This window comes from Taeniopygia guttata, chromosome 1 (assembly GCF_048771995.1).
Source record: "Taeniopygia guttata chromosome 1, bTaeGut7.mat, whole genome shotgun sequence".
NCBI lineage: Eukaryota > Metazoa > Chordata > Aves > Passeriformes > Estrildidae > Taeniopygia > Taeniopygia guttata.
Genome location: NC_133024.1, coordinates 68,642,127 through 68,669,404, shown reverse-complemented (window position 1 = coordinate 68,669,404; position 27,278 = coordinate 68,642,127). Strand labels below are relative to the sequence as shown.

Here is a 27,278-nt window from a genome sequence, read left to right as displayed (position 1 = left end):
TTTTGTCTAAGGTCTAGGAAATGAAAAAAGCAATTAGCTGTCTAAATCCTTCTCTTATCTGTAATTGGGTGCGAGATTTTGTTGTTTGTTTGTGAAAAACACTGAACAAAACCAGTGTCCACTATGTAGGCCAGGAAAATAGACCCCGATGACAGCCAGCTTATCTTCCACAGCTGCCTGAACAAACCAGCACCTAATGGGCACGGGCACAGGAGCACTTCCAGCCAAGGACTGAGGTGACAGATGGACTCAGGCAGCTTTTACACAGCTCTCTATTTTCTATTAGAAATGAGAAGAGTCCCGTTACTTTCCCTTCCTACATAGTGTCACATTGCCAGAAATATCCCAAAAGCAATGGGGCCACTGGCAGGAGGGGAGAGCAGAGCATGCACCTTTGCCCACGTTTCCACCAGCTTCAAGGAATTTTTTTAAAATTAAGGAACATGAACCAAAGAGACTAACTGAAGAAAGTTCCCACTCTATTTCTTTCCCACCCTCACCCTTCCCTTTGGACAAGCACACGATTTCTAGCAGGTGTGAAAGAGCCATGAGACAAACAAAAGAGATAAAAGACAGAACAACTCTGAAGAGGAGTCGGGAGGCCACAACACAAGCACAGCACACCAGCTCCAAAGCAGGCAGAGGCACTCTACCATTATCTAGTTCACAGATGGACCACCCAGAAAATCTGGGAGCAATTAGGAATGAGAACAAACAAATGCATGGAAAGAAGGGGGGAGGGAAAATGGGAAGGAGGACCAGAAGGGATTCCTTACATCATCTCCATGCAAGCGTTTCGAGAATGAAGTGAAGCTATATGGAGGAGGAATGCAGATGAAAGAGTTTGCAGTGAGAGTGCAATAAAGTAAAAGGCTATGAAAACATGGATTGTATGAATTAATTACAACATGGACATGAAATTTACAGAAAGTCAGGACAGTGTGTAAAAAGAGAAAAAAACCCATCAAGTTCTTGGAGACACAGACATGCACATATAAACAGATAAAATGCTGACTGTCTCTTTCTCGCTGTTAACAGCAATCCAACTCACCCTGCAACCCTGGGATGCACCAGGCACAAAGCTGACTCATGCTCCTCTCTCACTGTCAACAACTAGCATTACATACTGGCAGAAAAACACAAATGCTTCATACCAGCACCAATATAACCTCACACAAATAGATAGGAACCACAGCAACACACAGGCAACTCACAGAGCTCATACCAGAGCCATGTGCCTGGGAACAATCAGTTTTCTGCTGGTCTGGTTTTCTGGTTTCCACTTACCTGGCATCTATCAGTCTATCAGTCAGCACTTCACAACACCAGGTTACACCTTTCTGGTCTAGGAAGACTGACCTAATTTTGGTAAAAAGCTTTTTGGCTTCAACTGACTTCAAAATGACTGCTCAACCTTCTAAGAACAAGGCCCATTATTTAATTAAATGCCTGATATTAAGCTTCTTTGATGGTTACAATTGTGGCATAGAAGGTTGCCTTTGTTGCTGCAAAGTTTGCTTTCTCTTCTTAAATAATTTGATGTGCAGTTTGTGACTTTTGCTAGTGAGCACAATTTAGAAACTCTGTTTTGCTGGATCCAAAACTCGCAGCAGAAAAATTACTCAAAAACTGAAGATACCAAGTGTTTTGAAGTGATCTTAATCAATAACACTGTGTTTACTTTGTCTTGGCCTCTGAGAAGCAAACTCTGGTCCCTAAGGACATCTTATAAACACATTAAAGCTCACACAAGCTTTTTTAAAAGCTTTTCAGTTTACCATAATCTCAGTAAATCACTGCCTGATAATTTTCCTTAAAACCAATCCTTATTAACACACAAATTCAGTTGAAAAAAATCTACTATCTGCTTGTCTTAGCAGCAGCTAAAATATGGCAATTAGTTTACCTTAGAATAGACATCAAAGGCTCAAAGGATGACCCTGCCCCAGAAGAACAAAATCTTTTAAAAGCCCCATTCCACTCAGTTTGCTAGTTTATAAGGTTTGCTAAAATCCAGTTTAATGATCATGTAGTTTCTTAGCAAGTCATGTGGTGCCATATTGTGTAAGGAACAGAAGAGTTAGTTCTAAAACCTTTTTGAACTTGGGAAGCTTTTCCGACCAGCCGATGCAGAACCACATTCTGAGATGGTAAATGAAACTGTTGGATGCAAAAGCCTCATCGTGATTTTCTTTAGCTTCTTTCAGAAGAGACAAAAGTTCCCACACAACACATACCCTCTCTATACAATGAAAGGTTCAATAATAGCAATATATTCAAGTCCATATGGTGCGGTTATAAGGGAGAGACACAACACTAAACTGAGAACCCTGAAGGCAAGAGACCTGCAAGCTGTAGTGAAAAAAGCAAAAGCATAAAAATAGCTCTTAAGGTGAGACTGAATAAAGTAGTAGGGCACAATGGATTAAACCAGTTCTCCTTTTAGCTACAGTCTTTATATCCTCAGCTGCTGACAGTTCCCTCCCCTGACATGATTATCTTTTTTTTTGTTTTGTTTTTTGAATGACATAACAAAGTGCTTTCAAAACCAGTCTGCCTCACTGGCAGGTAAGAGCAACACATGTTACCACACAGGAGACTGAGCAGCAGTTTTCAACAGAGCCTCACAGCAATAATGCAAGAGAAATGAAAATGGGAGGGCTGGTTTCTGTGGGGGGAACAGACACATATGAATGTTGTTGTGCCGTAGTGCAACATACGAAGGGGAACAGCAACAAATTAATAATAACAGGAGAAGAAGCCTCATTAGCCTGTCTACAATCAGATTTTAATGGTTAATGAGAAATAGGGAGGGGAGAAGAAAAGGAGGGTCTGGTTTAAACATTTAGCATAGACTTGCCTCTTTCCATTACTATCACGAAGCATGGCTTTTCCCAGTTCTCTTGTCTTCGTTTCCAACTCCTTAACTTGCTCCAGCAAAGTTTTATGGTAGGTATGCTTCGCCCTATACCAAAAGGAAAGGACAAAAAACAAAAGAAAAAAGCCATGTGAACATTTGTTCTCCTACAACCCCCCAGTTTTACCTCTCAGGTGAGAGGCACAGGGCCCTCCCTTGAAGGATCTGGGAAATAAAGCACAGTGTATGCATGTTAGTTCAGGTTCACAATACCTGGGGAAAAATACATACAAAATGAGAAATCAGGACAACTTCAAATTAAACAGAGCTCAGCCACTTCAACACAACACTCAAAACCTAGCCAAGCAGCAATGCTATGGGACCACAGAGACCTGACCCTGCTGCCGTGGGACTGCTCAGGACCAAGGTAATCAGACAAAAGAGCTGGGATTCATTGAATATTCATGGCAGTAAAACATGAATCCACTCTGTCTTTTGAGCTACGCGTGGCACCGCTCTGAAAACCAGAGGAGAGTCTCAGATAATAATTGCCATTCAAGCCCCTTGATTTCATTTATCAGTCTCACGTGACTGGAAAGGCACTTCTGTCCTCAATGAACTTCCAAACTGACAGTAACAAGACTGGCTGTGTCCTCCTACTTTTTCAGCTTGAGGATCCATGCACCACACATGCAATCAAAATTTAGAGTGCAATTTAGAGTACCCCATGAAGAGACTTGGGCCTTTCCCCCGCTCAGGTTCACCTACTGCTCCAGGGCTATTATACCTAAATTACATTGACATAGGGGAGACAATCGAGGCCCCTTTATCCTGACCTGTACAAAGCAAGAACACAAAACGCAGGGATCTTTCTCACATGGGCAGTTTTTGATCTTTTGTGCCAGTCAAAGGAGGACAAGTGTCCCATGATAATATATTGATTTGCATGTGACTGCACAATAAGCCTAAAACCAAGATGGAGCCAAGTTGGCCGAGACACTACTTGCTTCATAGCATTAAATTAATATTCTTCAGCTCAAAGGTGGCAAAAAGTTCTTTACAAGTTTTATAAAACATGCAGACATTAAAATCTTTAGCCAATGATATAAAACAATGTAAAACTCCCTCTAAAAGAAAAATAATAACTGGTGTGTATGTAATTAAAAATAATGAAGATGCATTTATTTTTAAAAAGTATGATACTATTGCAGTTTCCATAGGTAATAAGAAACAAAATCCACAAAATGTTTGCTGGCACTGTTTATAATGACAGTGCCTTGATACTAATAGTAGGATATCTAAGTCCTCTGGTCTTTCTGTTGCTGAATGACACCCCAAATACCTAAAAATGAGAAGCTAAAATGAAAACTACTTTCAAAACACATCTGCAGTTAAGAGAAAAAAAAATAGAGCCAGAAGATGAAGCACATCAAAATCTGAAGGTAAAGATTATAAGGATGTACTTATAATGGTATATTGTTAAAACAAACCACCAAAGGTGTATGATTTGTAACACCAACATACTGTGTCAAAAGAAATGAGTAGCAAGGATATTTTTAAAATGCAAAATGCTTCAGCAGTATGAGATTACCAACAGCTGCACAAAAATTAATTAGATTCAAGTTGCTATCACTAGTTAGGCTAATGATTAGACTGGTCTCCTCTTTGAGGAAGGGAAAATATAGCTATTAAAATGAGAAAGCTTTGAGGCTATTAATTTTTATAATCTTTTCAGTTGAATTCACTATCACACTCTCTAATTTAAATAAATACATTGAAATTTTGACCTTGAAATTTTGACCTTCATCTCTTCCCCTTTAAAGAGGTCATACCTACTATTGCAAACTTCAAGACTGAGCATGTTTAGAATTTTTCAAATCCTTCATAACCAGTTTTCCCCACTGACAAGAACATAGAAATATAAATGTTATTCAATCTTTTCCAAAGGTCTATGTTTATCTTGCCATAAGCCATAGGAAATATTTTTCTTTTCCCTTAGAGTGAATATTGAATTCAAAATTTGACAGAATGGGTCCTGATCAACAAGTCCAGTTTGTGCAGCACAGCACCAGGAGGCATGACACTGATATGAGACAGCATTGAAGAAATATTGTTGGCCTGAAGTTGGGAATAATAAAGTGTTTTTTAAATAGTGTGAAATGATGAAACACATGGGCTCTTCTGGGGCTGGTAGTTGCTGTGCATTGAGTCACTCCTTCACTTGGAAGCAAGAGCGCCCATGGAACGCAGTAATCAAGTATTATCAATAAATAAAAGAATACGAAAAAGGTCTGAGGTAACCTAGCCCCATGTTCCCTCAAAAACAAATACTAAAACATGGAATTACAATTGCCTCAGAGTCCGGGCTTGCTCCTTTCAGTCAACTGCAAATATTCCACAGAATGCTGGCAACAGGGCTGGATACTTCATAACTTTTCCCCTACAGCACTTTACAAACTTTTGATGCACAGAAATACAGGTAGGATTCTGAGCTTTTAGGTTAGTACTCTATAAGTGGCCCTGGATGCCCAATCAGTCCTCAATGAATAATGAGATTTTGCTGTTACTGTTCAGCTAAAATGTGATGCATTACATAAAGACAAATTCACCTTTCCCTCACACACTGGGATATTAAGATCAGGGAGTGTAAGACCAGGCAAAAGGCTAACTTTGTATTTTGTGTAGCCTTTCCCCTTCGAAGCCAGGGAAGTGCATCACTTCACTGACCTAGGATATTTAAGGGGTTCATGAGGCCAGAATCTGCCAGGAAGAAGCGTGGTGACATTCATAAATGTTTCTCAAACATGACACTAGCTCTACTCTGGGTTATCATCCTCACTACCATTTTATGAGTCTTGTATTTCAGGGACTGCAAGTATATGCAAAGATGGGAAGAGGTCCTTGTAACTTCTCTTACTTACACTGCAGAAATGGCAAATGCAAACTGCTTCTTCCCCATGGTAAAAAAAAAAAAAAAAAAAAAAAAAAAAAAAAGTTCATGAAAATTTTGGTAATGATTTGAAGGCTCAGGAAATTTTTCACTGTAAAATAAGCACCGAGACACCAATTAGGAATAAATTCTTGCCCTCTTGCCTGATTTTGCTGGAATACATGCTGTGTTTTTATGAATCCCACATACCTCTGTGAGTCAACTATTCCAAGATTTCCTAGAGCCAGTGACATGTATTCAAGTGACATGTGCCAATTGTGAGTGAGCACTCACCTTACAAAGCTCTGTTCATTGTAATGGTGGCACAACCAGGACTTTTACAAGGCAAACCAAGGCACTGAATTCAGGGTAGTGGACCAAAGTTAACAACATATTGCAACCAAGAATTAATAATAAGCTTCCTTCTCTTTAACAAGACTTTTCCACATTTCCTTGATTCATTTAAAAAGGAAAAAAAATGAAAAAGAAAATAAAAAAGCCTAGAGCTGCAGAGAACATGGGAGGTAAGTGATGTGTTGACAACTGAAGCCTATGTAACAATGGAAACACATTCTTGCTTCCAGCATTAGAAATTTTGATAGTAGATGCAGCACAGCAGTTTATAAGAAAAAGATTTGTATGTGTCTGAAACAGACTTTCCAATCAACCTTGTTCCAGACAAAAACTCTGTGCTGTGTTTATGGCTTTCTGGCAGTATTTTGTACTGAAATTAGGCATGTACCTTTTGGGTCATACGGATGTTCTGTCTGTGGACATGTGCTTCATGTCCAAAAGAAACTGAAAGGGATAAATTCCATGACCATGAGCAGTCAGAGTTGCTGCAATTTTATGGCCAAAACCATATTCTGCTGAGTTACAGAGAGCAATGTGGTGTAACCACTGCTGTGGAAATGTGCCAGCTGATTTCCAGAGGCCTTAGGCTCCAGTTTTAAATGGCAAGCCTCTTGGAAAGGAAACAGACCTTTACTCCTTCCATATGGCAGTTCTGATAGCTGTGTCATTTAATTTATCCTAGTTAAAATATTAATGGTGTTAATTTTTCAGTGATGGTTTCATTTAAAAAAAAAAAAAAAAAAAAAAAGAGTCCTGGTCAGAGAAGAGATTTTTAGCTTAATATTGTTAGGAACCTCCTGTTTAAAATCTGTTGGGAAAATATCTGGCCTATCAATCATACACTTTTGTCTTGAGAGCTTCACAGTCGCTACACATTCTCAGCCTGAATGACTGAAAGGATTATGTTGCTGAGATTTCTTTAAGAAATATTACAGAACAGCCTCAGTCAGTAACAGAGTTTGAAATGACTAATAGCTGAGGATGAGCCTGCCATGGTCTGGGTTGTTTTACAATTCATGAGTCATTTTTGCCAAGAACTGATAAGAACAGAGGACAACTTCAGGACACTCAACTACCATGAAAACATTAAAAAAGCTGAAGATATTTTTTTCATAGCTTTAACAAGCAGGTAATAGGCACAGTTAAGTATCTAAATTTAAACGTTTTGGCCTCAGTTTTAGAATTTTAAAATCATTTGCAATTGCAGAAGTTTAGTGAGTACAAAAAAAACCAAACCAAAACCAAACCAAAAAACCAAACCTCTGATGTGCTGGACTAGTAAATCATAGTTGAAATTTCACATTACAATACCTAGACCTAATTTGAGCAGTCTAGCTTGTGAAAATTAAGCTGAGGGACAACATTTAAGAAGTACTTACTGAGTGTCAGAGTTGCCTACCTCCAGTTTAATTTCACTGTGCTATCAACCCCAGATGAAATAAAACCAGATTTTCTGATCTGTGCATATGACTTAACTTTCATGATGGTGTTTGAAATGTGCCTGTGTTTGGGAAGCTTTCTGGGTTTTTCAGTATTCAGATTGGTAGACTTGGCAATGTTAGGCTTACATTGGGCTCTATGATCTCACAGGTCTTTTCCAACCTAAATGGTTGTATGATTGCAAGAATCTTCCCTTAGTGACCAACAGCTCATTCTGGGAGCAAAGTGTTATGTGTCATGATGCTTTCACTGTGAGCCTTTCTGACAAGCTAACCTGTATTTCCTCTTCATTCCAGTCAGGATTCTGCCTTTTTGCCCAAGAGCTGGAATGCCCAGGGTCTCCCTTGCCCAAGGTTATTATGTATCCATGTAACAAAATCTTCTTAGTTGTAACACAGCTTTCCAAGGGAAAAGATGGAAGATTTGGTGCTTAAGACACTTAAATGTAAGCTGAACAAAACACCACAAATTCTAAATTAAAATTATTACTTCTGTATCTCAATTTGCAGAGACGGTAAGTCGCTTCCCTTTAAATCCAAGTTCTTGAAATTGTTTGCCTTCTACAATGTTTTGAAACGACAAAATTTTGAGAGAATGGAATTACACAGGCTGGTATTTCACCAGTTTGTTCCTCCTCTCTGGGCAGTGAAGGTACCATTAAGACTTCACTTCAGACATCAAGTGCAGAGTATTGCTCTTCTCCCAGTTCAGTCTTCAAAGACCTGCTGCTGAAGGAGAACCTAAAAAGCAGCTGACAAAGAGCTGAGAGCTTACTGGGTATGGATTAGAGTGCCACATTTCTCCTTTCCACCTTACCTTAGGTCAGATTCAACAAATTATTTCCTCCATTTTCAGGAAATCTCGGATGTCCAATTTAAATTTACTTTAACTAAAGGATAGTCAACACAAATAATCCTAAGGAGACACATGTTCATTACTCAGTCAAGGCCACCTCCTCCAGATTTAGTCCCAGCTATTCATTCTCTCACATTGCTGGGTGTGTGGCAGGTGAGGAATCACCCATTTCACCTTTTTTCCCTTCCAAATGAGTACCACAATTTTGCAGTCACTGAGAGGATTCAGAGCTCTTTACAGAACAATACTGGACTGGACAACACGTGCATAGAGAATAATTCCTAAAACACCAAGAGACTTGGTTTGGGACTTACGCTGTCCATGCCACATCTTTAACAAGGCACGCAGTGGGCACAAGAAACAAGCCAAACCAGAAGTATCCACATCTTAACACCATTCCAGCCTGTGAAGAAAACAAACAAATAACTTATGGGTATTTTCAAGCTGTTACATGTTAAGTGGTTGTTTACAAGCAAAAAGGTAGAGTGATGGTATCAAACCAGTACTGCATCCATGGTCTGGGTGATGTTGAAATTTCATGGTAGGTCAATAATTAATAAACAATTATGGCATTTTTCATTGCAATAATTCCTTATGACCTTAAATTTCTTAAACATTTCTGGAAAATTATGCATTTTGACCAAATCCTCCAACGATATTAAGTTGTGGACCCAGGCAGACACATTTTCAGTCATGGAGAAGAGCCCCATAAGTATATTCTGCTTGCACTTTTGTCTACCTTTTGTACCTTTTGCTTACTCTCTTCCCATCTACTGTCTTAGACCTCTGAGTGGCATCAAACGGACATTAAAAAGAATACATTTCTCACTCAAATGTTTCAGTCATATTCCACTTAAATACAGCACTTCCTGCTCAAGCTATTGCTGCCTGAAGCCCAGAGGGGGAAAGATTCACTTCCGTCCCAAAATTGGCTTTTTTTTACAAACAAAGAGCTCCAAGTTTATATTTGCATTTTTCTCATTGTTGTAATGCTTGAAGAAAAAGCTTGGTGGGATTTGAGAAGGAAGATATCTGGAAACCCTGCATATTCCAGCATACACAAATAGTTATGGAATGAAGTTGAAATATAGCACTATTTACAGAAATGCTACTTTAGATCATTAGAGCCTTTTGCAGATAAATTAATGGTGATTAAAAACCAGGTTTGCTACACAGAAGATTTGAGACTACCTCATCACCCCTTCCATGTTTCGGTGCTGCATCCCATCAGCATTGTTAAGTTTGGCTACACATTAGAAAAGACTTTTTTTTCCCCTGTAACTACTTGTGTGCACCACAGAACTGAAATAGAGGCTAAAAGGTTTCAACAGCATTTCCACTGTCTAGACAGATTTTGCTCTCTTCTCAGTTATGGACCCTGCTAGAAAATGCAGGAGATGGACAGTGGGTGCTGCTGCCTAATATCTGTTCCCAATAAACCTATCCCGTGGAAAAGCAAGTTGGGCAAACATTCAGGCAACGCAGTCAGATCCACACCACACTCACCACAGCTGGCTCAGTGAGAGAGGCAAGAAAGGCTCTTTTTGCAAGGTTTTATTCCAGCGAAGTCACATGAAACTGAAGGGCTATACATTGCCATATCTCTTAGCCAAAATCTTTACTTCTCAATATTTTTTGTGCCACACACACACACACACACACACCTGCTGATACATCAGCAGTGTAACACAGGCTTGGCTGGCTCAGCTTTGTCTCACGCTGCAGCACACAAACACTGCAATGCTGAAGTGTCAGGCCATAGTACAGGTAAAGACACAGCTGAGCTACAGAGGAAATGGAGCTACATGAAACACCTACTAGCCTTTGAATACACCGGAGACAAAATTTCTAATTATACACCTTATAAGATGAAAATGATTGCTCACAACAGTAGACTTCCACCACTCACTGCAGTAAAACTTTTAAACTGAGAGAAGCCATCACAGAGCTCTGCCAGGATGTTCACCAGTAGCATCCAGCACCTTCTTCCAGAGTCAATCTCTGTTTAAAGTTGTTCACCTAACATCGCAGTCATATTTAGCAACATCTTGCCCTTGTGTTGCCCAGTAGTGAGTACAACCAAAAGTGGTTTTCACCTTTAAATGTTAAATCCTCCATGTCACTGCTGGACTGATGGATCAGTGGTAAATCTTGTACTGAAACCAAGAGCAAGTTAGACTGTGCTAAAACATTCATGGACACTTTGCCACCCACACAGACAGTAAGCAAACACATTCCAGTCACAGAATCAGCTCTCCATTATTTGGGAACCCTCATGGCCACATTCACATGAGAATGCCAGAAGCACACAGACAGTTTTGATCTATGCTTTCTTAAGGAAAAAGATGTACAAGAATAAGAGGGAATTAATATCTTTATTGGTAGCCAAAAAGTTGAACTGTAATAACAGTGGAAAAACATAATAAGATTTATCCTTGTGCTTTGCTTTTCTTTGGCCATGACCCTGCAAGTGCTAGGAGTCACAGAAACACATCAGCAATTCCACTCACCATCCTTCCTCTGCCTATGCTAATAAAGGCTAAAAAAGTGCCACAGTATTCTTATATGCATTTTCTGATATTTTTGATTGAAATATTTTACGTTCCACTTCTTGCTTTTCTAGCCAAAAGCAACTTGACACACTTTCATAGCGCAGAACAATCTGAGTATGTGTTCAATAGAAGTTTAAATGCTATTATTTTTATTAGAAATGGTGACATCTCAATCAATGGCTATTAATTTGGACATGTGGCATGTTGGAAAAAAACCTCAAAGTCAAATACTTTTTGCCTGCAATTATGTATTTTACTCAAGTATTATTCTGTCCAAAAACTTCATCATAACAGTAAAACTATTCATCTCATTGGAGCCCTGTCAGACACTCATTTTACTACTGGCAAGGCTTTTCCCACACAATCCTCACCAAGGTTTTACTCCATTCCTCAGCTCATCTGGAAAGTTTCATTCCTGCTCATCTCTAGTTTCCTCTTGGAGTTACAGGACTGCTGTGCTTCACGACCATCTGGTCTGTCTTGCATGCACAACTCTGCTCTGAACACAGCCTCCTCCCCTACAGCATTACACCCTCTTCTCACAGGATGGGCGCTCCTCTGCAGAGCATTCACAGCAAATCACCCAACGTGCTCTGGGGACATCCATAGACAACACTTTAAGGTTAGACCCCAGCTTGTAGGATAGAGAGCTGGGCTATGAACAGAAGCTGCAGTAAGAACACCTATCTATCCCAACAAAACTTTCCTCACGTTTCCCAGCTGTTTCGGTGCTGCATTCCAGTTGCTCAGCCAGTCATGACAACAGAAGACAGTACTGCAATACATTGTCAGTGAAACATGGCATTTCTATACCCAGTTCTAGTGAATAACACTCGTCAGCTATCAGTTATCACATCAAGATAAAAAATAAAGCAGAGATACCAAACAGGAAACACTACAATTCTTTTTCTGTAAAGATCATCACATGAAGCAGGAGTAGAAATAGGTTGTTTTTTAAACAAATTCAAAATATTGACCATCTCTGTCATCACAGAGGCCCCATGATATATAGCTAAGTAATTTTTATTCTGTCTACTGTTGTAAACATTAGTGACTATCACATCCAAGGTGAACTGCCAGAGACCATTAATCACAATGCAACCCCCAAAACCACTTGAGACTAATGCAACTCCTCCTTCTGAGAACATTGCAACTTAAACTGCTGCCACCAGTAGACTTCCTTTCAAACACTGATTAATCTGCCACAGACAAAGTATTCATTGTAGAGAATTGATAACATTTGTTAAAAAGAAAGAATGGGAACAAGAAAAGAAAGAAAAACAAGTTAGCTCCAGTTATTTCACAACTGAGGAGGAAATAATTTAGGTCCCAATGCCTTTAACCTCTTCTAAATAGCATTTGTAAGGATGGACAATTTCTTTTTATTAATTTTAAACACATTAAAAGAAGTAATAGCTCTGACCATTCAGAATGACCAGGAAGATTGTCTTTTTACTATTATTTTAGAAAGCATAGGTTAAGGTGGGCTTTTACATTTGTTGGTTGGAGTTTTTGTTTTTCTTTGCTTACTTAACTCAAAGACATGTTATGCACAAGCATATGAAACAGAGAATAAATTGTTTTTTTAAAAAAAACCTTAAATTGCAATACAATCTGGAGTACATTTCAAGCTCTCTTTTCCATTTTACTATTCTTAGTATGTTCATAAGCATCATTCCTAGTTGTACTGTTTCACCAATAGGTGGTGTCACTATTTTCGACAACTTCCAAGGAGAACAAGGCCAAAAGTGCCAGGGATGGGAAGTCAATATACACACTGTTCTGGTATTCTTATCACATGGTTAGACAACTGGGGACCAGTAAATGATTTAGACAAAGCAAGAAAAGATCTCAATCATATCATTCAAGAAAAGTGAGACAAAATCTAAATTCTTATTTTGAATAACAAAAGATTTTTATGGTTAAATTTCCTCATATATCTATGTATCTTAACTTTGACAAAAAATGGACAGCAGAAGTATAGGACCATGACAGAAACAGCTGGCTTCATATTTCCAGCACAAAAAAATTATTCCTGGAAGTGTGCCTGGAGCCTGATTTCATGGAGCTCTCTCCATGAGACATGGATAAGGACCCAATAAATTGGTCAACTGCCGTTTCATACTCATTCAATTCCAGCTTTGTGAACTAGGGATTCAAGTCCACGCTGCAGTGCAGTGATGGCACATCACTGGGGCCCCAGTAATCAAATGTGGATGATAGCATGGCACTGCCTATGGCAGCACATGGGAAAGGAGGAGTGAAGGAGAGGACGGCCACATGACTGTTGTGAGTGATCCACATATGGTGACAGCACAAGAAATATTCACTGCCATCACTGAGGTACTCTCAGTCTGGACTTCTCAGACGCTGATGGCACTTGTGGCTGGAGCTGCAAGTGCAGCTCCGGGAGCCTGGCTCTGCTGCTCCATCTCCTCTGCCTCGGTGGCCAAAGCAGAAGCAGCGAATGCCCAGCTGCACTAACATATCTGCAAGCAGCCAACCGAGATGCACTGGGTGCATCTCCCTGCCAGTGCCTCCCCTCCATCAGTTCTAGACCAGTGGCTTGGACTGAGCACACCACTTCAGAAGGAATAGAGCTGGGGCAGGAGAAGCCCAGTTGGTCACTCTGCTCCCTTCCCATGTTAGGCAATTCACGTGGAAGCATGTCTGCTTTTCAGTCACTGAGGGCAGCTTCTTCAAAGCCTGCCCCAGCCCATGGATCTGAGGTGCCACTTCTGGGCCCTCAGCCACAGACATTTTCCCACTGGTGCTGCTACCTTGGGCAAACAGTCCAGCTTCACTTAAGTTCCAGTGCTTCATCTGAAGGCACGGGGTATGGACAAACCTATTTCTCTCCTTGAGAAGTTCAGGCATTAGCACTGGAACAAATTGCAGCAATGCTCTGAAAATTCTCAAAGTCCTGCAAAAGATGGCCTTTCATCTGCTCTATAGACTCAATAGGGCTCATCCAGGCATTGCTTTAAATGTCTAGAAAATATTTTCAATCAAAAGTAAAATATTATCCACTCCAATCTTGAAATTGTTGCACTTTTAATGATGCTACAGCTTTAACATCTTTGCTGCAGGTTTGTTCTTTACTCTTTTTTCTAATTTTTAAAATGCTTTTCACAAGTAAATTTGATCCCTAACTTCAGTAGGAAGAGAAACAGATTCCATACACAAAAAAAAATTCCTATTGCATATTATGAACAATATCACTGATCAAACGCCTCAGCAAATATATATTTACAGTTTGCAGACCATTACCCACCCCTGTTTTCCTTTAGAGAACTGCACTGTGCACGGTCTGCATGTTTTGGTTCTCCTAAGCCTGAATGTTTCAGTGCTAGCACTGGGTAGTTTTCTTTCAAAAGGCCTGGAAGCTCTACCTCAAATGGATAAAAGTATTAATATAATATTAATAAAAGTATTAATTCTTAACTATCAAGTGACTGAACAGTTCTTATGGAGACACAAGACTTCCCACAAACTAACACTCTCAGCACTCCACGCCATGTAACAACTGGTAGATACTGTGTCATAAACCAACCCATGTTTCATAAATTATTCTCAAGGCATCAGCTAGCAATGGCTTTCTCACACTTCAAATGATAAAAAAGCTTTGTTACATTAAATCAAATCCTCCTACTATCCCTATAAGCTTGTGTGGAATGGTCAGTATCTCCACCCCATGCTGTTAATACTGTAGAAAATACATCGATAGGTTAAAAATTCCTGTATTATACAAGATCCTCAAGGTGCCACCAGCATCAGACCCTAGACCTTAGAGATAACATACATTAAAATGTAAGGGCAGAGAGATGACAAGGCTAGCTCATGGTCACTCAGATCGACTGCAGAGCTGGGCAGATTGCCCAAGTCCCCCAATTAAATCACACTACATGGAGAATGAGCCTACTGGAGCCCAAGTATGAAATACAACCAATATCCAAGAAAGCAGTCTTGAGGATTTTCTCTGTGCATACTGAAACACAGTCTAGCCCCAACATGAATTGGTGCTTAAGAACTTTTCCTGGCAATATAACTGCAACCAGCTCCAGGCTGGACAGATCCGGTAGATTCAGGGCTGACAGGTGCAACCAACAGATTTACTAGCTCTTCAACAAATGTCTAGGCTGGAAAAGTACCTAAAAAATAGCCTCTTTTGGTTAGTGGCAAAGTGTTAAGAAATGAGGCAGAAGAATCTGATTTCCCCTCCTGCTTACACCACTGGGAGTCAGGAGTACCTCAGATGAAATCAGCAGAGCTCTGCCACTGAAAGACTGGCTGGATATTTCCATATCTGAAATAAAGATGTGCAATGTTTTCCATAATGTAAGAGTTTTCACTCTAAAATGACTCAGATGAAAACAATGACCTCATTGGCTGGCTGGATTTAACACAATGACACATTGGTCCAGTCTCAAAACTATTTCCTCCCTCTCCCAGTCTCTATTCATACCACCACATCCCCTTGAGACCAGCAGAAGAAGGAACAGAGAAAAAAAAAATCAGACACCTTACTCAAATATTTTACCCCTTTCTCTTAATTTTGCCAGTCATACTTGAAGACACATGGGAACCTAGAATAAGAAATCTATCCACTGTCTAGCTTCCTAGCTATGAAGCTTGTTGATATTTTTAGTGTAGCACCTGGATATAAATGTAGGGAGGGACAACAGGAGCAGCATTTTGAGCAAAAATAAAATTTCCAATACCAGCACAAAGGCATGCATTTGGCATTCCTAGTAAAGCCCAAGTTTTTGTGATACCTGTTTTGTGATCCAGGTATCGGGCAAGAAGCTTTTCATTAAAGAAATTGCTGGTTATGACAGATAAAAGAAAGCAGGAAACTACAAATTAAAGTACAGAAGACGAGGAAAAATATAATATCAACGCAAAAACGACAAATCATCTGCTTTAAGTTATTTCATGATCAGGAATTATTAGTACAAAGTTACAAATCAAAAATTAAAACCTTCAAGGGGAAGAAAAAACCCACCAAAACTAACTTCACATACGCAGCCATGATTTTGAAAGGTCTAGTTAGAGATACAAAACCATAGGAGCACAGTGAAAGGATCTTCTAGATCCTTTTATTTTCTTGTCAGGAACTCTTTTGCCATAATGGAGGAACACAGCAAATTAATAATATATTTTCATTCTATTTCTTAATGTAACTTTCAGAAATTAATATCTGATAGAAACATGAACATATCATTGGCTATATGTGTCCCGCAGGATGCTAAAATAAGCTCTGTTTTGTGTTAACTAAAGATATAGTCTACATCTGCAGTCCTGCTTAAGGAAGAAATTACTTTATCTCATTTATTAAATAGTATACAACAGTATCAATTAAACAAGGAGCCTGCCCATGCTACCCTCCATTATTACTCTGATAGCAGAGAATTAAGAAAATTAATCAGATAGTGCTTTAATTTGATTTTATGGTTCACTAGCAGTGTAAACTCTGATTCAATTCCACGCAGCCTGTAATTCTTTCCTTATTCATTACACTAAGCTAAAAAAGTAAATTTATGTTTCTTTATAGTCATTTGGAGAAAACTGTTGGTAAAATCGTGCTCCATCATGCCAATGGGTAAGTGGATTCCTGAAATTTTATTAGAAAGCACAGATCTCATTAACCAAAGGACCTTCTCCTCATAGTGGATGAAAAATCTCAGAAAATTTTTACCTAAATAACTCCAGGAGCTAATTATTTTTTCACATTAAAAAAAAAATACCCTTCTGTTTCAGCATGAGCTTCTCCAGCACAAATTAAAACCATTAACTACTTGGAAAAAAACCCGCTGACAATGTTTATGTCATCCAAGGTTTATTTTTCCTCACCTTAGTCAGGCTTGGTACTATTCTGAATTATATGATAGTTTGAGATGTGTCCAATTAAACAGTTGTGCAATACAATATCATCTTCTTTTATACGCCAAGGTAAGATGAACTTTCCCTGGAGAGTGTGTCAGAGCAGGCCCATGGGCAGCTACAGCTGCTGGGCAGTGACCTGCCACAATTCTGGAACTCCACTGAGCCAGCATGAAACATGTAGGGAAGTGATACCAGTATGAAAGCAAAGTCACACCCATACACACTTCTTTAAGAATTTTTGTGTTTTTGCTTTCTTTCCCCCTCAAATTACACCAACAAAGGCATGAAATCTGAAGGAGTAACTTTGACAGACTTGACAGTGTAACAGTTTGTCTTGTTCACTGCTTCATGCACTTCAGCATTAACTTCTACTCTGCATATAAGAAATTTATACTTTACAGTCTCCTTTTGAAGTAATGTTCAGCATGTATCCACTCTTGTTTGGTGTCTCTAAGTTTCTGTAAAAGTTTTAAGAGCAACAACCCTTGTAGAATAGCTGCCCTTATTTAATAACTGTGCTTTTATCATGAAAGCTGTGGGGGGAAAAAATTAATGTTACAGAACCCACCTTTGAATTTCAAACTCCAGGGGAGTAATTATGTTTAGAAGTTGCTCCTTGCCAGAAAGGATATGTGATATTTGACAACTTGCTAAGTTATACCTACAAAAAGATTCAGAACCTTCAAATTTCCTGCTTTGTGTATTGAAAATTTCCCAACTCTGCTACTACAACAGCACTGGCTTCCTCACATAAAATAAATTTGTTTCAATATATATATTCTCTCCTCCTCAGTACTGGCATTCCTAAGTAAAAAGATAATCTATCAGGAGCAGAAAGATCACTTCACCCCTGCAGTGGCTTTGCAGTATGGATTTAGGTATATGTTCTAACCTCAGAAAACACAAAAAATACAACCACCCTCAGTGCAGTGTTTTGAAAGTAATCTTTCAAACAATTATTTAATTGTAAAATAGCATTTTTATATTAGTATTAAATAATACTTGCCCCATCTCAATTATTTAATTGTAAAATAGCATTTTTATATTAGTATTAAATAATACTTGCCCCATCTCACATGATTGTTTTACTAACTTAAAGAAAAATCTTTGAAATCTGCATTTATTCCTTTGTTTTGCCACTGTGCGTATCTACATGCTAAGCTTTTTTTGTGCATTTATAGACCATCATAAGAAACTGCATTAAAAAACCCCAACATTAAGTACATTATTAAATATTCCAGGTAAGTATAATCGGGTATTTAACTACATGCCTGAGCAATTTAAAAAATTCTAGGTCCTGACTGAAGCTGCTGACCAAAACTCAAGTTCTACAGCACATATAAAGATCTGAAATGGCCTGTGGCAACACTTCCATGAGTATTAGCTCAGATTAGATTCAGCATTTTGTCCCCAAATCTGGCAAATGAGTTGATGTCAGCAAGACTACTGCTGCTGCTCTCCAGAGTCCTGATGTAGCAATTTCAATGGGGCAGGCTGACACCTGCTCTTGCAGGCAGTGTGTTGGAGAGTACTGCAATTCTACATGTGGTTTGCTGCCTGCAGTGAATTACAGCACTGAAACCCACAAATGGAAAACACTGTTGTTGATGTTCTGTTTTTAACTTACTTATTTCCTAATATAGTTTGACATTGCCTTTACCAGGATAACACTATTCCCCATGTATCACATCCTAGAGATTCCTTTGTAGCTCAAGAATTTCAGAAAATGGCTAATAATTATAAAGCAAAAATTACATCTCATAACTGCAAGGCTCAGAGAAGTAGATCTTTTCTGAGTTTTTAAAACTGAGGCATAGGTTTGTAAATTGATGGGCACGTTGAATTCTTACCAAAGTCAACAGCAGCTGAAAGTACACCACTTCCATAGAGGGAGTTCTACATTCTGGAAAACTGTGTCCTTCAAACTCAGCTTTAGAGATCTTAATCTGTAACAGCAGTGGTTGGCTTGCATCAGATAACAGCCCTTACTTCCCCAAATTTTATTTCTCCAGGAAGAGTAATTTCCTAGCTCTACATATTCACATGGATTTTATCTTCATTCAATGGTTACATTCTTAAAGCATATGCTGAATGCAGTTAGCTCAAAGTTTTCTTTACTGTCATACTGCCTCTCCTGGAGGCCCTAAATGGCTTTGGGTTATTTTAGCATGACTGCAATTCAACTCAGATCCATGGAGCCTTACACAAATAAATAGTTTTTCCTATAAAACCTTGCTCCTTTCCTTTGTTTTCATTCTCAGAGTAATTTATATCATTGCTTGAGCACATACAACTTTTTCACAGAGCCACCATGTTTCTGTGCCTTGTATCGTCACATATAAAGTACATCTGCAGTGACTCCCACTGCTCTCTCTTGCCAAAGCCTAGAGACGGACCCCGTACCTCTAATTTTCTCCTTTCCTTTCACCCTTTACTGAAATCTTTACAACAGCATCATAATATAGTAACAATTTATGTAATCTTTTTTCCATATCAAAAATCACAGCTACAGGCGCCTGCTCTGATTCCACAACTTAGTAAATTGCTGCCAAACATTAGCTTCCAGCTCAGCGAGATGCCTGACAAGCCTCTCAGTAATGTGCTGTAGTATTTGATGTCTGTAGGGGACACATAGTGCAATGCACCACTCAGTCTTGGTCACCTTGTGCTACTCCTATGTTTCCACATATGGTTGATTGCCAAGCACAGAACAAGGGCCATCGATAAACCCAAGAGATGAAGACAAGCAGTCCCACAGGAAACATTCTCTAAAGCATAAAACACTGACAAAATGACAAATTGGCCATGAGTGCCAGTCCAAGGCACAGAGGCTCTGCTGGCTGCCTGGCCCCAGGTCAGGCACAGCCACCTCCTGCCTCACAGCCCTTCCCAGCAGGACAGACCAGGCAGCCTTTCCACCCACAGCGTGCAAGGCAGCATGACTTTCGGAGCACCACATTGCCAGCTTCTTTGCTGGGAAGAACACTGCAGAAATAAAATACCACTTGGTGCACTAACTTTATTTTATTGTACTAAATTACGCTTTCCCTTTAATTAAAAGGTACCAGGAAAACATTTGGTTTTGATTCAGATGCACAAAACCACCAAGGCCCGTTTTGGGCGACTCCTCATCGCAGGCCCAGCAGCCCTGTCCGTGTCTCCACAATGAATGATTTCCGTCAGCGCGCAGCTCCAGAGCCTCCCCAGATCCTTCCCCCTAATCCCCGACATCTGTTCTGCGTCGCGGCGGCCGCAGGACCCGCCAGGGCCCACTGGCAGCGTGGCCACAGATGGGTAAACACAGCAGCGCCGTGTCAGGCCGGGTGTGATTGCAGCTGAGGGCTACGCACATGCAGCACAGCTCTCATTTAAAGCCTTCGGAGCACTGAGGAAACACCTGTTCAGAAACCATCCAAAATAAATTTACCGTGAGTCTTTTAAGGAAGAGAAAACCCGTGATTGACAGCAGCAATACAAGATCCGACAGCAGCGGAATTCAAAGCCCCACTGCAAACCCTGACCAATTAAATACATAAACAGCACCATTTTTCACTTCAGGGTAACAGTTACTATATCATTTCTCATCTTCCACTTTAAATAGATGCTTTTCTCACTGGAAGACTAAAGTTTGACCTATGCTGACCTAGTTTATTTCCTTTTCTGTGCAAAAATCCTACAATGCCATGTTGTGTGTGGTTTTAAAAGAAACACTCCCATATGACTACTCTTTAAAATCACGTCAGCCCCATATAATCAGGAACAGTTTTGAAATAGTCTCTGCCTGACTACTAAAAAAGCTGGGTTTATAATCTGCTTAAAGCCTGCAAGGTATAGTAGATGAAGATCAGTAATTTTAGAATTTTTGTTAAAATAGTCAAAGCATCGAGATTTTCCAAAGCTGTGACACTGGAAACAAATCCCAAAGTCTTTAAGCCTTGGAGTAATAGACAACTAGCATTTTTTTAAAGCTTGCCAGAAATCTTTACATTTAAACCATTGTTTCCCCCCTTTAGGGACTTTGGAGGTTACCTTGGCCCATAGTGGGTACCTCCCCCACTACCTGGGTACACATCTGACCAGCAATCACACTGCAAGCTGCTTACTAATGATTATGGTATTTTTCAAGAACACTAAAGTGACTTTGGAGTCACACTAATGCTCAAGTAGAGTCAGTTTAAATATTTAAAATACTTTGCATTTCCCCGTTTCTTTCTATTCAGGGCTCTCCAGCAAGAACTATGCTGCTTACTAACTTGAGCTCAACACAATATCTGTGTGGTAGAAAACTTTATTTCTCAGATTGTAGTGCACTGGCTTTTGCTGGGGTAGAGTTAGTTTTGTTCACAGTGGCTGGAATAAGGCTGTGTTTTTGATTTGTGCTGAACACAGGGTTGATAATATAGAGATGTTTTTGTTATGGATGAGCAGGGCTTACAAAGAGCCAAGGCCTTTTCTGATTTCCATACTGCCCTGCTGGAGAGGGGGGCTGGGGATGCATGGGAGGTTGGGAGGAAACACAGCTAGGTGACCCCAATGGACCAAAGAGATATTCCAGACCATCTGACATCATGCTCAGTATATAAATGAGGAAAAAGGAGGAAGAGGGGGACTTCTGAAGTGGTGATGTTTGTCTTCCTGAGTAACTAACACACCTGATAAGGCTCTGCTCTCCTGGAGATGGCTGAACACCTGCCTGCCCATGGGAAGCAGTGAATTAATTCCTGGTTTTACTTCTTGTGTGTGCAGCTTTTGCTTACCCTATTAACCTGTCTTTATCTCAACCCATGAGTTTTTCATCTTTTATCCTTCTAATTTTTTCCCTCATACAGCTGGTGGGAGAGGGAGCAAGTGGCTCTGTGCAGACTGCAATTTTTTGCAAAAAAAAAAAAAAAAAAAGAAATTGAATGTGTTTCAGTACAAAGTGATAGACATGGTGGGAAATTGTATTAGTAACAGTCAGCTGAAGGCCTAAGAATGCAATCCTGTTGTCCAAGCATCGAGAAAAGCAAATGCAGTGTTAGAACTTGCTAGAATTGGGATTGAAGAAGCATCAATATTTTGTGCTATAAAAAATCCCAACCAAACAGTTGTGCTTCATCTAGGTGCTGTCTTCATTCCAACAAGGCCATCATAGAATTAGAAAAGGTTGAGAGGAAAGGCAACAGAAATGACCACAGTATGGCATGGCTTCACTGTGAGTAATGACTAGTGCAATGACTTTCACTGAAGAGGGGGGGGAGAGAGAGAGACAGAAAGACTACATAAAGGCCTGTAAAGGCAAGAATGGCAGAAAGTAGGTAAAAAGAATAATCATCCTTTCTTCTTCCAGTACAGGAATTTGGAACACTAGAGCAGACAGCCAATGGTAGGTTCAAAACCACATGGAGGTAATATGCTTTCTCAAATATAGCATATCATTCAGGGATGTTGCTGTGGACCAGAGAGTGATCACACTACGTAAAACCAAAGGTATTACTCCTGAATGTTGAAATTCCTGACCTGCTTAGAGGTAGTATACTACACCACAGAAGCACCATTACATCCCGTCCAATTCTTATACTCTTTCTAATCATCTGCCACTGGGCATTGTCATAGCCAAGACAGTAAGAAACCTGTACTGGCACAAAATATGCATTATTTAGACTGCATCAGCTGGGGGCTGCATAAAGGAGATAAAGGAGACACTGGGAGCTCCAGAAACTAAGGACCTGTGCACACAGGAGCTGGAATTTGACTAATTCCTCTCACAGCAAGGAAAAGCAGCCAGCTGGTTCAGTGATACTTAAATCCATTACAGAAGCTCTTCAAAGCTTTTAGTTTGGCTTAACAGACAAGCAAACTAAACTGATAATAAAGCCATGCATATTTCAATCAAAAAGGGAAAGGAAGAAAGATAACTCAGTGAAGACATATTCCACAGAGCTCCTTAAAGAATATTTTTAACAGAGGAAAAACAATACCACAGTGCCAGGCTCTAGGGTTCAGCTCCTTCGAAAGCGACAAGCTTTGAGCCCACAAACCCACACATTGTAGCCAGCTTGTGTCTTACTTTTAAACTTCACTGCAAAGTGGGGCTTTGCAATCCCTTCTAGGGAACTCATCCAAGGCACAGGCATGGAACACAGCTGCACAGATAGAGTCTCAGGTATATACTCCTTCTCCCTACAAGTACTTTCCAGCATGTCTGCAGGTGGCCTGAGAGGAAAAAGGGAGATGTGGAGGACATTCTAAGCCCCCAAATCATACCCTTAAGTTCCTTCCTCTCCTTCTTCAGAGACTGACACACATGCACAGTGGAAGAGAAGGATGCTGAGAATTTGCACTGTGCAGGAAAATGCTCGCAAAACAAATCTCACAACCATACATAATTGAGTAATCCAGACTTCAGCTTACTCAGGTTTATGAGAACCAAACCAGCATTTAAAATTTTTTTTTGCTTTCCTTTAAGTTTAATTAAGCTTGCCTTAGGCTCACAACCCTATTGAATTGGAGACGTTTTTAAGGTAACTGATCTGCAGATTTTTCTTGTGTGCTCTGCCCTTAAAGTACATCCCAATTTCATTCATTCTTTTACCACAAGCCTGACAGCAACATCAAAATCGTATCAGAGGAAAAGAGGGTTTGGTTTATTTTTTTTTTTAATATTAGCTGATAAACATTAGCCACACTGAGTAGTTTCAACCTCGCTGGTAGCCTCAAGTGGTTCTTCTGCAAGATTCAAGATTAGATGAGAGAGAAGATTTAAAGGTTGTGCTCTCCTGTTTCTCTCTCAGCTCTGAAACTGGGGCTTTCTGAAAGGGTTCCTGGCTCCCACAATAAGCCCATTTGCTACAGGCCACAGAAGCATTATCAAAGACCTCATTACAGTTGTCATAAGCCAGAGCTATTCTGCAACTGACAGGAAAAATACCGGTTTGCAACAGTAACATATGCATCCAATAGCTTCTCCAGTCTCAAAACAGCACATGAATTTGCCAGATAAAAATAACCCAGAATATTTACGTTAAGCCTCCTCCCTCTCCCTCCCAAAACTCCCTTAAGTCAGTAGGGAAGAATTGTTGAATAAGATTGAAAAACTCAGTACAGTGACAAGGTAGCCCCATGCTAATGAAGTCATTCTGCTTTTACACAGGCAAAAAGGATTATAAGCTTGTGCAGTGGGGAAAAAAATCCAACAGAAAAAAAAAAAAAACAGAAAAAAAAAAAAGATATAAATATAGCTCTGAAGCCAAATATTTCAAAGAGGGATGAATCTGAAAGCTATTTTTTTGTGTGCTGGTATTACATTCTAGATCATTAACAAAACAATCCAAGAGGAAAAAATAAAGGCAGTGCAGTGTGGAAAGGAGGATATTATAGCTAGAGGAAAATTCAGAGTGCCAATTCCCTGTTAATGGTTCAGATTAATTCAGATGGGGTATGGTCATAAAGCTCTAGGGATTCACACATCCCTGCCTCAATTCAAGGCACTAATAGCCAATCAGTATTTTAGATAAGACTCTATAAATATTTAAAATTTTTAATCTTTTGAGGGCCAAAAATAACATTTCCCATCATGTCCTTGTCTTTCCCACAGCAACAACGATGAGATTTCTCAGCTGGCATTGCTGGCACCAGCATGACGTCAGGTGGTTTCAGTAGTGGCACTCAATTAACTTAGAAAGTTACATCTAATTGATCCATTTCCTGCACTGATAAACAACTGTAAACAAACACTTCTCTTCAAAGGAGCAGCTTTGTTCACAAATTAAAAAAGGAAAGGGGCCATCTGAATCACACCAGTCATGGCTGTGTCAGGGGTTTTATTATAAACACTATTTTTAGGGCTTTAAATGAGTGATGTGACATTAAATACCATGAGCCAAATTCTTCCCCAAGTTAATGTGACAGTGGTGCTTCCTCACAAAACCATTTTTGCCTTTTCTTTTCTTAAACTCTTCTGTGTTACTGACAGCACTGTCTGTGTATAATTACACTGTTTTGATTTTCCTAACTCATATTCAGCCTTTTCAATGCATGCTCATTGTTGGCACAGGAAGCTCACTACCCCCCTTCACTTACACTTTCATCAGGCCCAGTGTCTGATTTCTGTGTCTCAGTGGAACAACAGCTAGAGCAGTAAAACAAAAGTTAGATCCCTTCTGTTTCTGTTTGCAGTTCCCCTTATAGTCAGACGCCCAACCCCACCATTTTGATAACCATTCATTTTGTGGTCCTTTTTGCAAATCTTTCAAAAATGTAGTGAGGAACGACTTCAATGTAAACTTTATACTGATTTGAAAGAGGCCACAACACCCACAGTTACTTATAGTCGACTCCTCCACAACCTTTACTAAGGAGTCTGCTACTATAGCTGTACTTCACCTTGCCAATTCCCTCATCTGTAATTTTCTTTCCTTATCTACTGGAAGAAAACGATACAATCACACAAGTGTTAGAGTTGGGAGGGACCACCGGTGGGGTGACCTGGTCCAACCTCCCTGCTTCAGGGTTTTCCTGGAGCCCATTGCACAATGATCATGGAGATAGCAGCTTGCCTCCAAAGGATTTCAGATCCAATGTAAAAGCATGCTACAGAAATGCCTAATTATTTTTGCCACTACTATATTCTCCTCTGGCACTGAGTCAGAGATTCTTATATATGGGGGATTAAAATTGCCACTGTCATTTCATTAGCCTAAGTATTTATTAATTAGGAAATGAAAGTATGTGCATTTTAAATTGTGGCATGGTCACATATTAATTGAGGCATTCAAGCCTACTTTTATTACGATACACACTTCACACATCACTTCAGCAGAGAGAGCAAGTGATTGATTTCTGCAAACTGTCAGCTGCTATGTCTGTTTTGACAGATTCAGGGTGTTACCACATCCAATTGCCCTGACTAACATGATTACGACCTAAGACAACTATTAGCATGCCATTAATGTTTCTGAAAATGACTGTGGCACCTTATACTGATTTTCAGGAGTTAGGTGCCTTCTGTTAACTTTCCAGTCCAGACAATTGTGGTTTACCTGAAACACTTGAAAGACAGGAAATCAAACCCAAATGTGAACTGGCACACTAAAACCACCCAACGCTGTGTGCCACTTGGCAGTCAAGCTCTAGGGCATGCTCATAGGTATTGACAGGACCAGAAAAGACCATATCTAAAATATTTTACCAAGCAGCAAAGGAGCTGCATTTTATTCATTAACCCAAGAGCTTAAGCATGATATTCCAGGGCTGTCTGAAACTGCAAGTTCAGATTTATGAGTACAGAATGTCTAGAAGAAATAAAACAAAACAGCTGCTTACAAAACAGGTGATTCTCTGCACAGTGGATTCAAACTACCAGACTAAAGATATACCTATATATAGTGTTCCTGCCCATGGCAGGGTGTGTGGGGGAGGGAGGTATTTGGGGTTTGGAACTAAATGACTTTCAAGGTCCCTTGCAATCCAAATAATTGTACAAGTCTTTGCAAGATATATACATACATGCACCCAGAATCAATTATGAACCATAATGAAAATAGAAAAGAAATGAAACATTACAATAATTAGGAAAGGTCAGTCAGCTCCAGGAAAATAGTATAGTAACATGACTCGGTGACTTCTGACTGACAGTGTTAGTCAAGTGCAAACAAGAAGACTCCCTGTCAGGTCAAAGAAGGTAGGTTAGTCTCATGCCATTACTATTACAATAGTAATGCTCCTTAGAAATCAAACAGGAAACGGTGTTGCAGGGGAGCTCAAGTACTGAAAGGAGCAAACTGAAGACAAGTGAACCTGGAGCTCTCCAAGGCTAAACCAAACATGAAATACCCAGAAGACAGCTGCTTTAACCTCCTTCAGAGACATCACTGCTTTTAATCCCTGGCCAAGATTCTGCTGTTCAAAATGTATTAATTTTGAATTCAGTCCCACTGGTGGAATCCAGGTTTTCTTAACCTCTCCTCACTTGGAGCAGACTCCAGTGCTTGCTTAGATGTCAGCTTGACCCTAACAGACTCTCTGGTTAGGTTTGTCTGCAACACAATTATTAGTCTTAGAGCCTTTTCATGCAAGAAGATCCAAATTAGCACATTCCAGCAGTATAAGCTGATTAAGGAAATGTTCATGTGTCCAATGAGTTTGTTGTACCTGGAAGTAGGAGAGGTCCTAAGACACTTAAGGTCCTAAGAAATTGCCTAGGGAAGCCAGGCTCCCCAGGAGTCCCCACCATATTCCCCACCACATTCATAGCTCAGCTACCTAGAATAAAGTTTCCTCTTTGACAGGCCTTTCTCCAGAGTGCCTCTTTTCACTGATGTCAGACATGGCATTATTCCCGCAATACCACCTGAACTCCTAAAGCATTCAGAGAACAATTTCACAAGTGGGAAAGAAAAGATTAAAAAAAAAGTGGAAATAGGAA

At 39.8% G+C, this 27,278-nt stretch overlaps 1 protein-coding gene and 1 non-coding gene across 4 annotated transcripts in view; both read right to left on the bottom strand.

Moving 5' to 3' along the window:
• Positions 1–27,278, bottom strand: part of ATP8A2 (ATPase phospholipid transporting 8A2) — a 312,539-nt gene that overhangs the window by 21,096 nt on the left and 264,165 nt on the right. For all 3 annotated transcript variants that reach the window (XM_030275104.4, XM_030275123.4, XM_030275129.4), the window contains 2 exons: positions 8,750–8,838; positions 2,861–2,965 (listed from right to left, as the gene is read on the bottom strand). In XM_030275104.4, coding sequence (XP_030130964.4) covers positions 2,861–2,965; positions 8,750–8,838 — 194 coding nt within the window. The remainder of the gene's footprint in view (positions 1–2,860; positions 2,966–8,749; positions 8,839–27,278) is intronic.
• MIR2977 (microRNA mir-2977) lies at positions 22,828–22,914 on the bottom strand. The gene has a single exon (NR_048986.1). It is a non-coding gene; the product is annotated as a microRNA mir-2977 (primary transcript).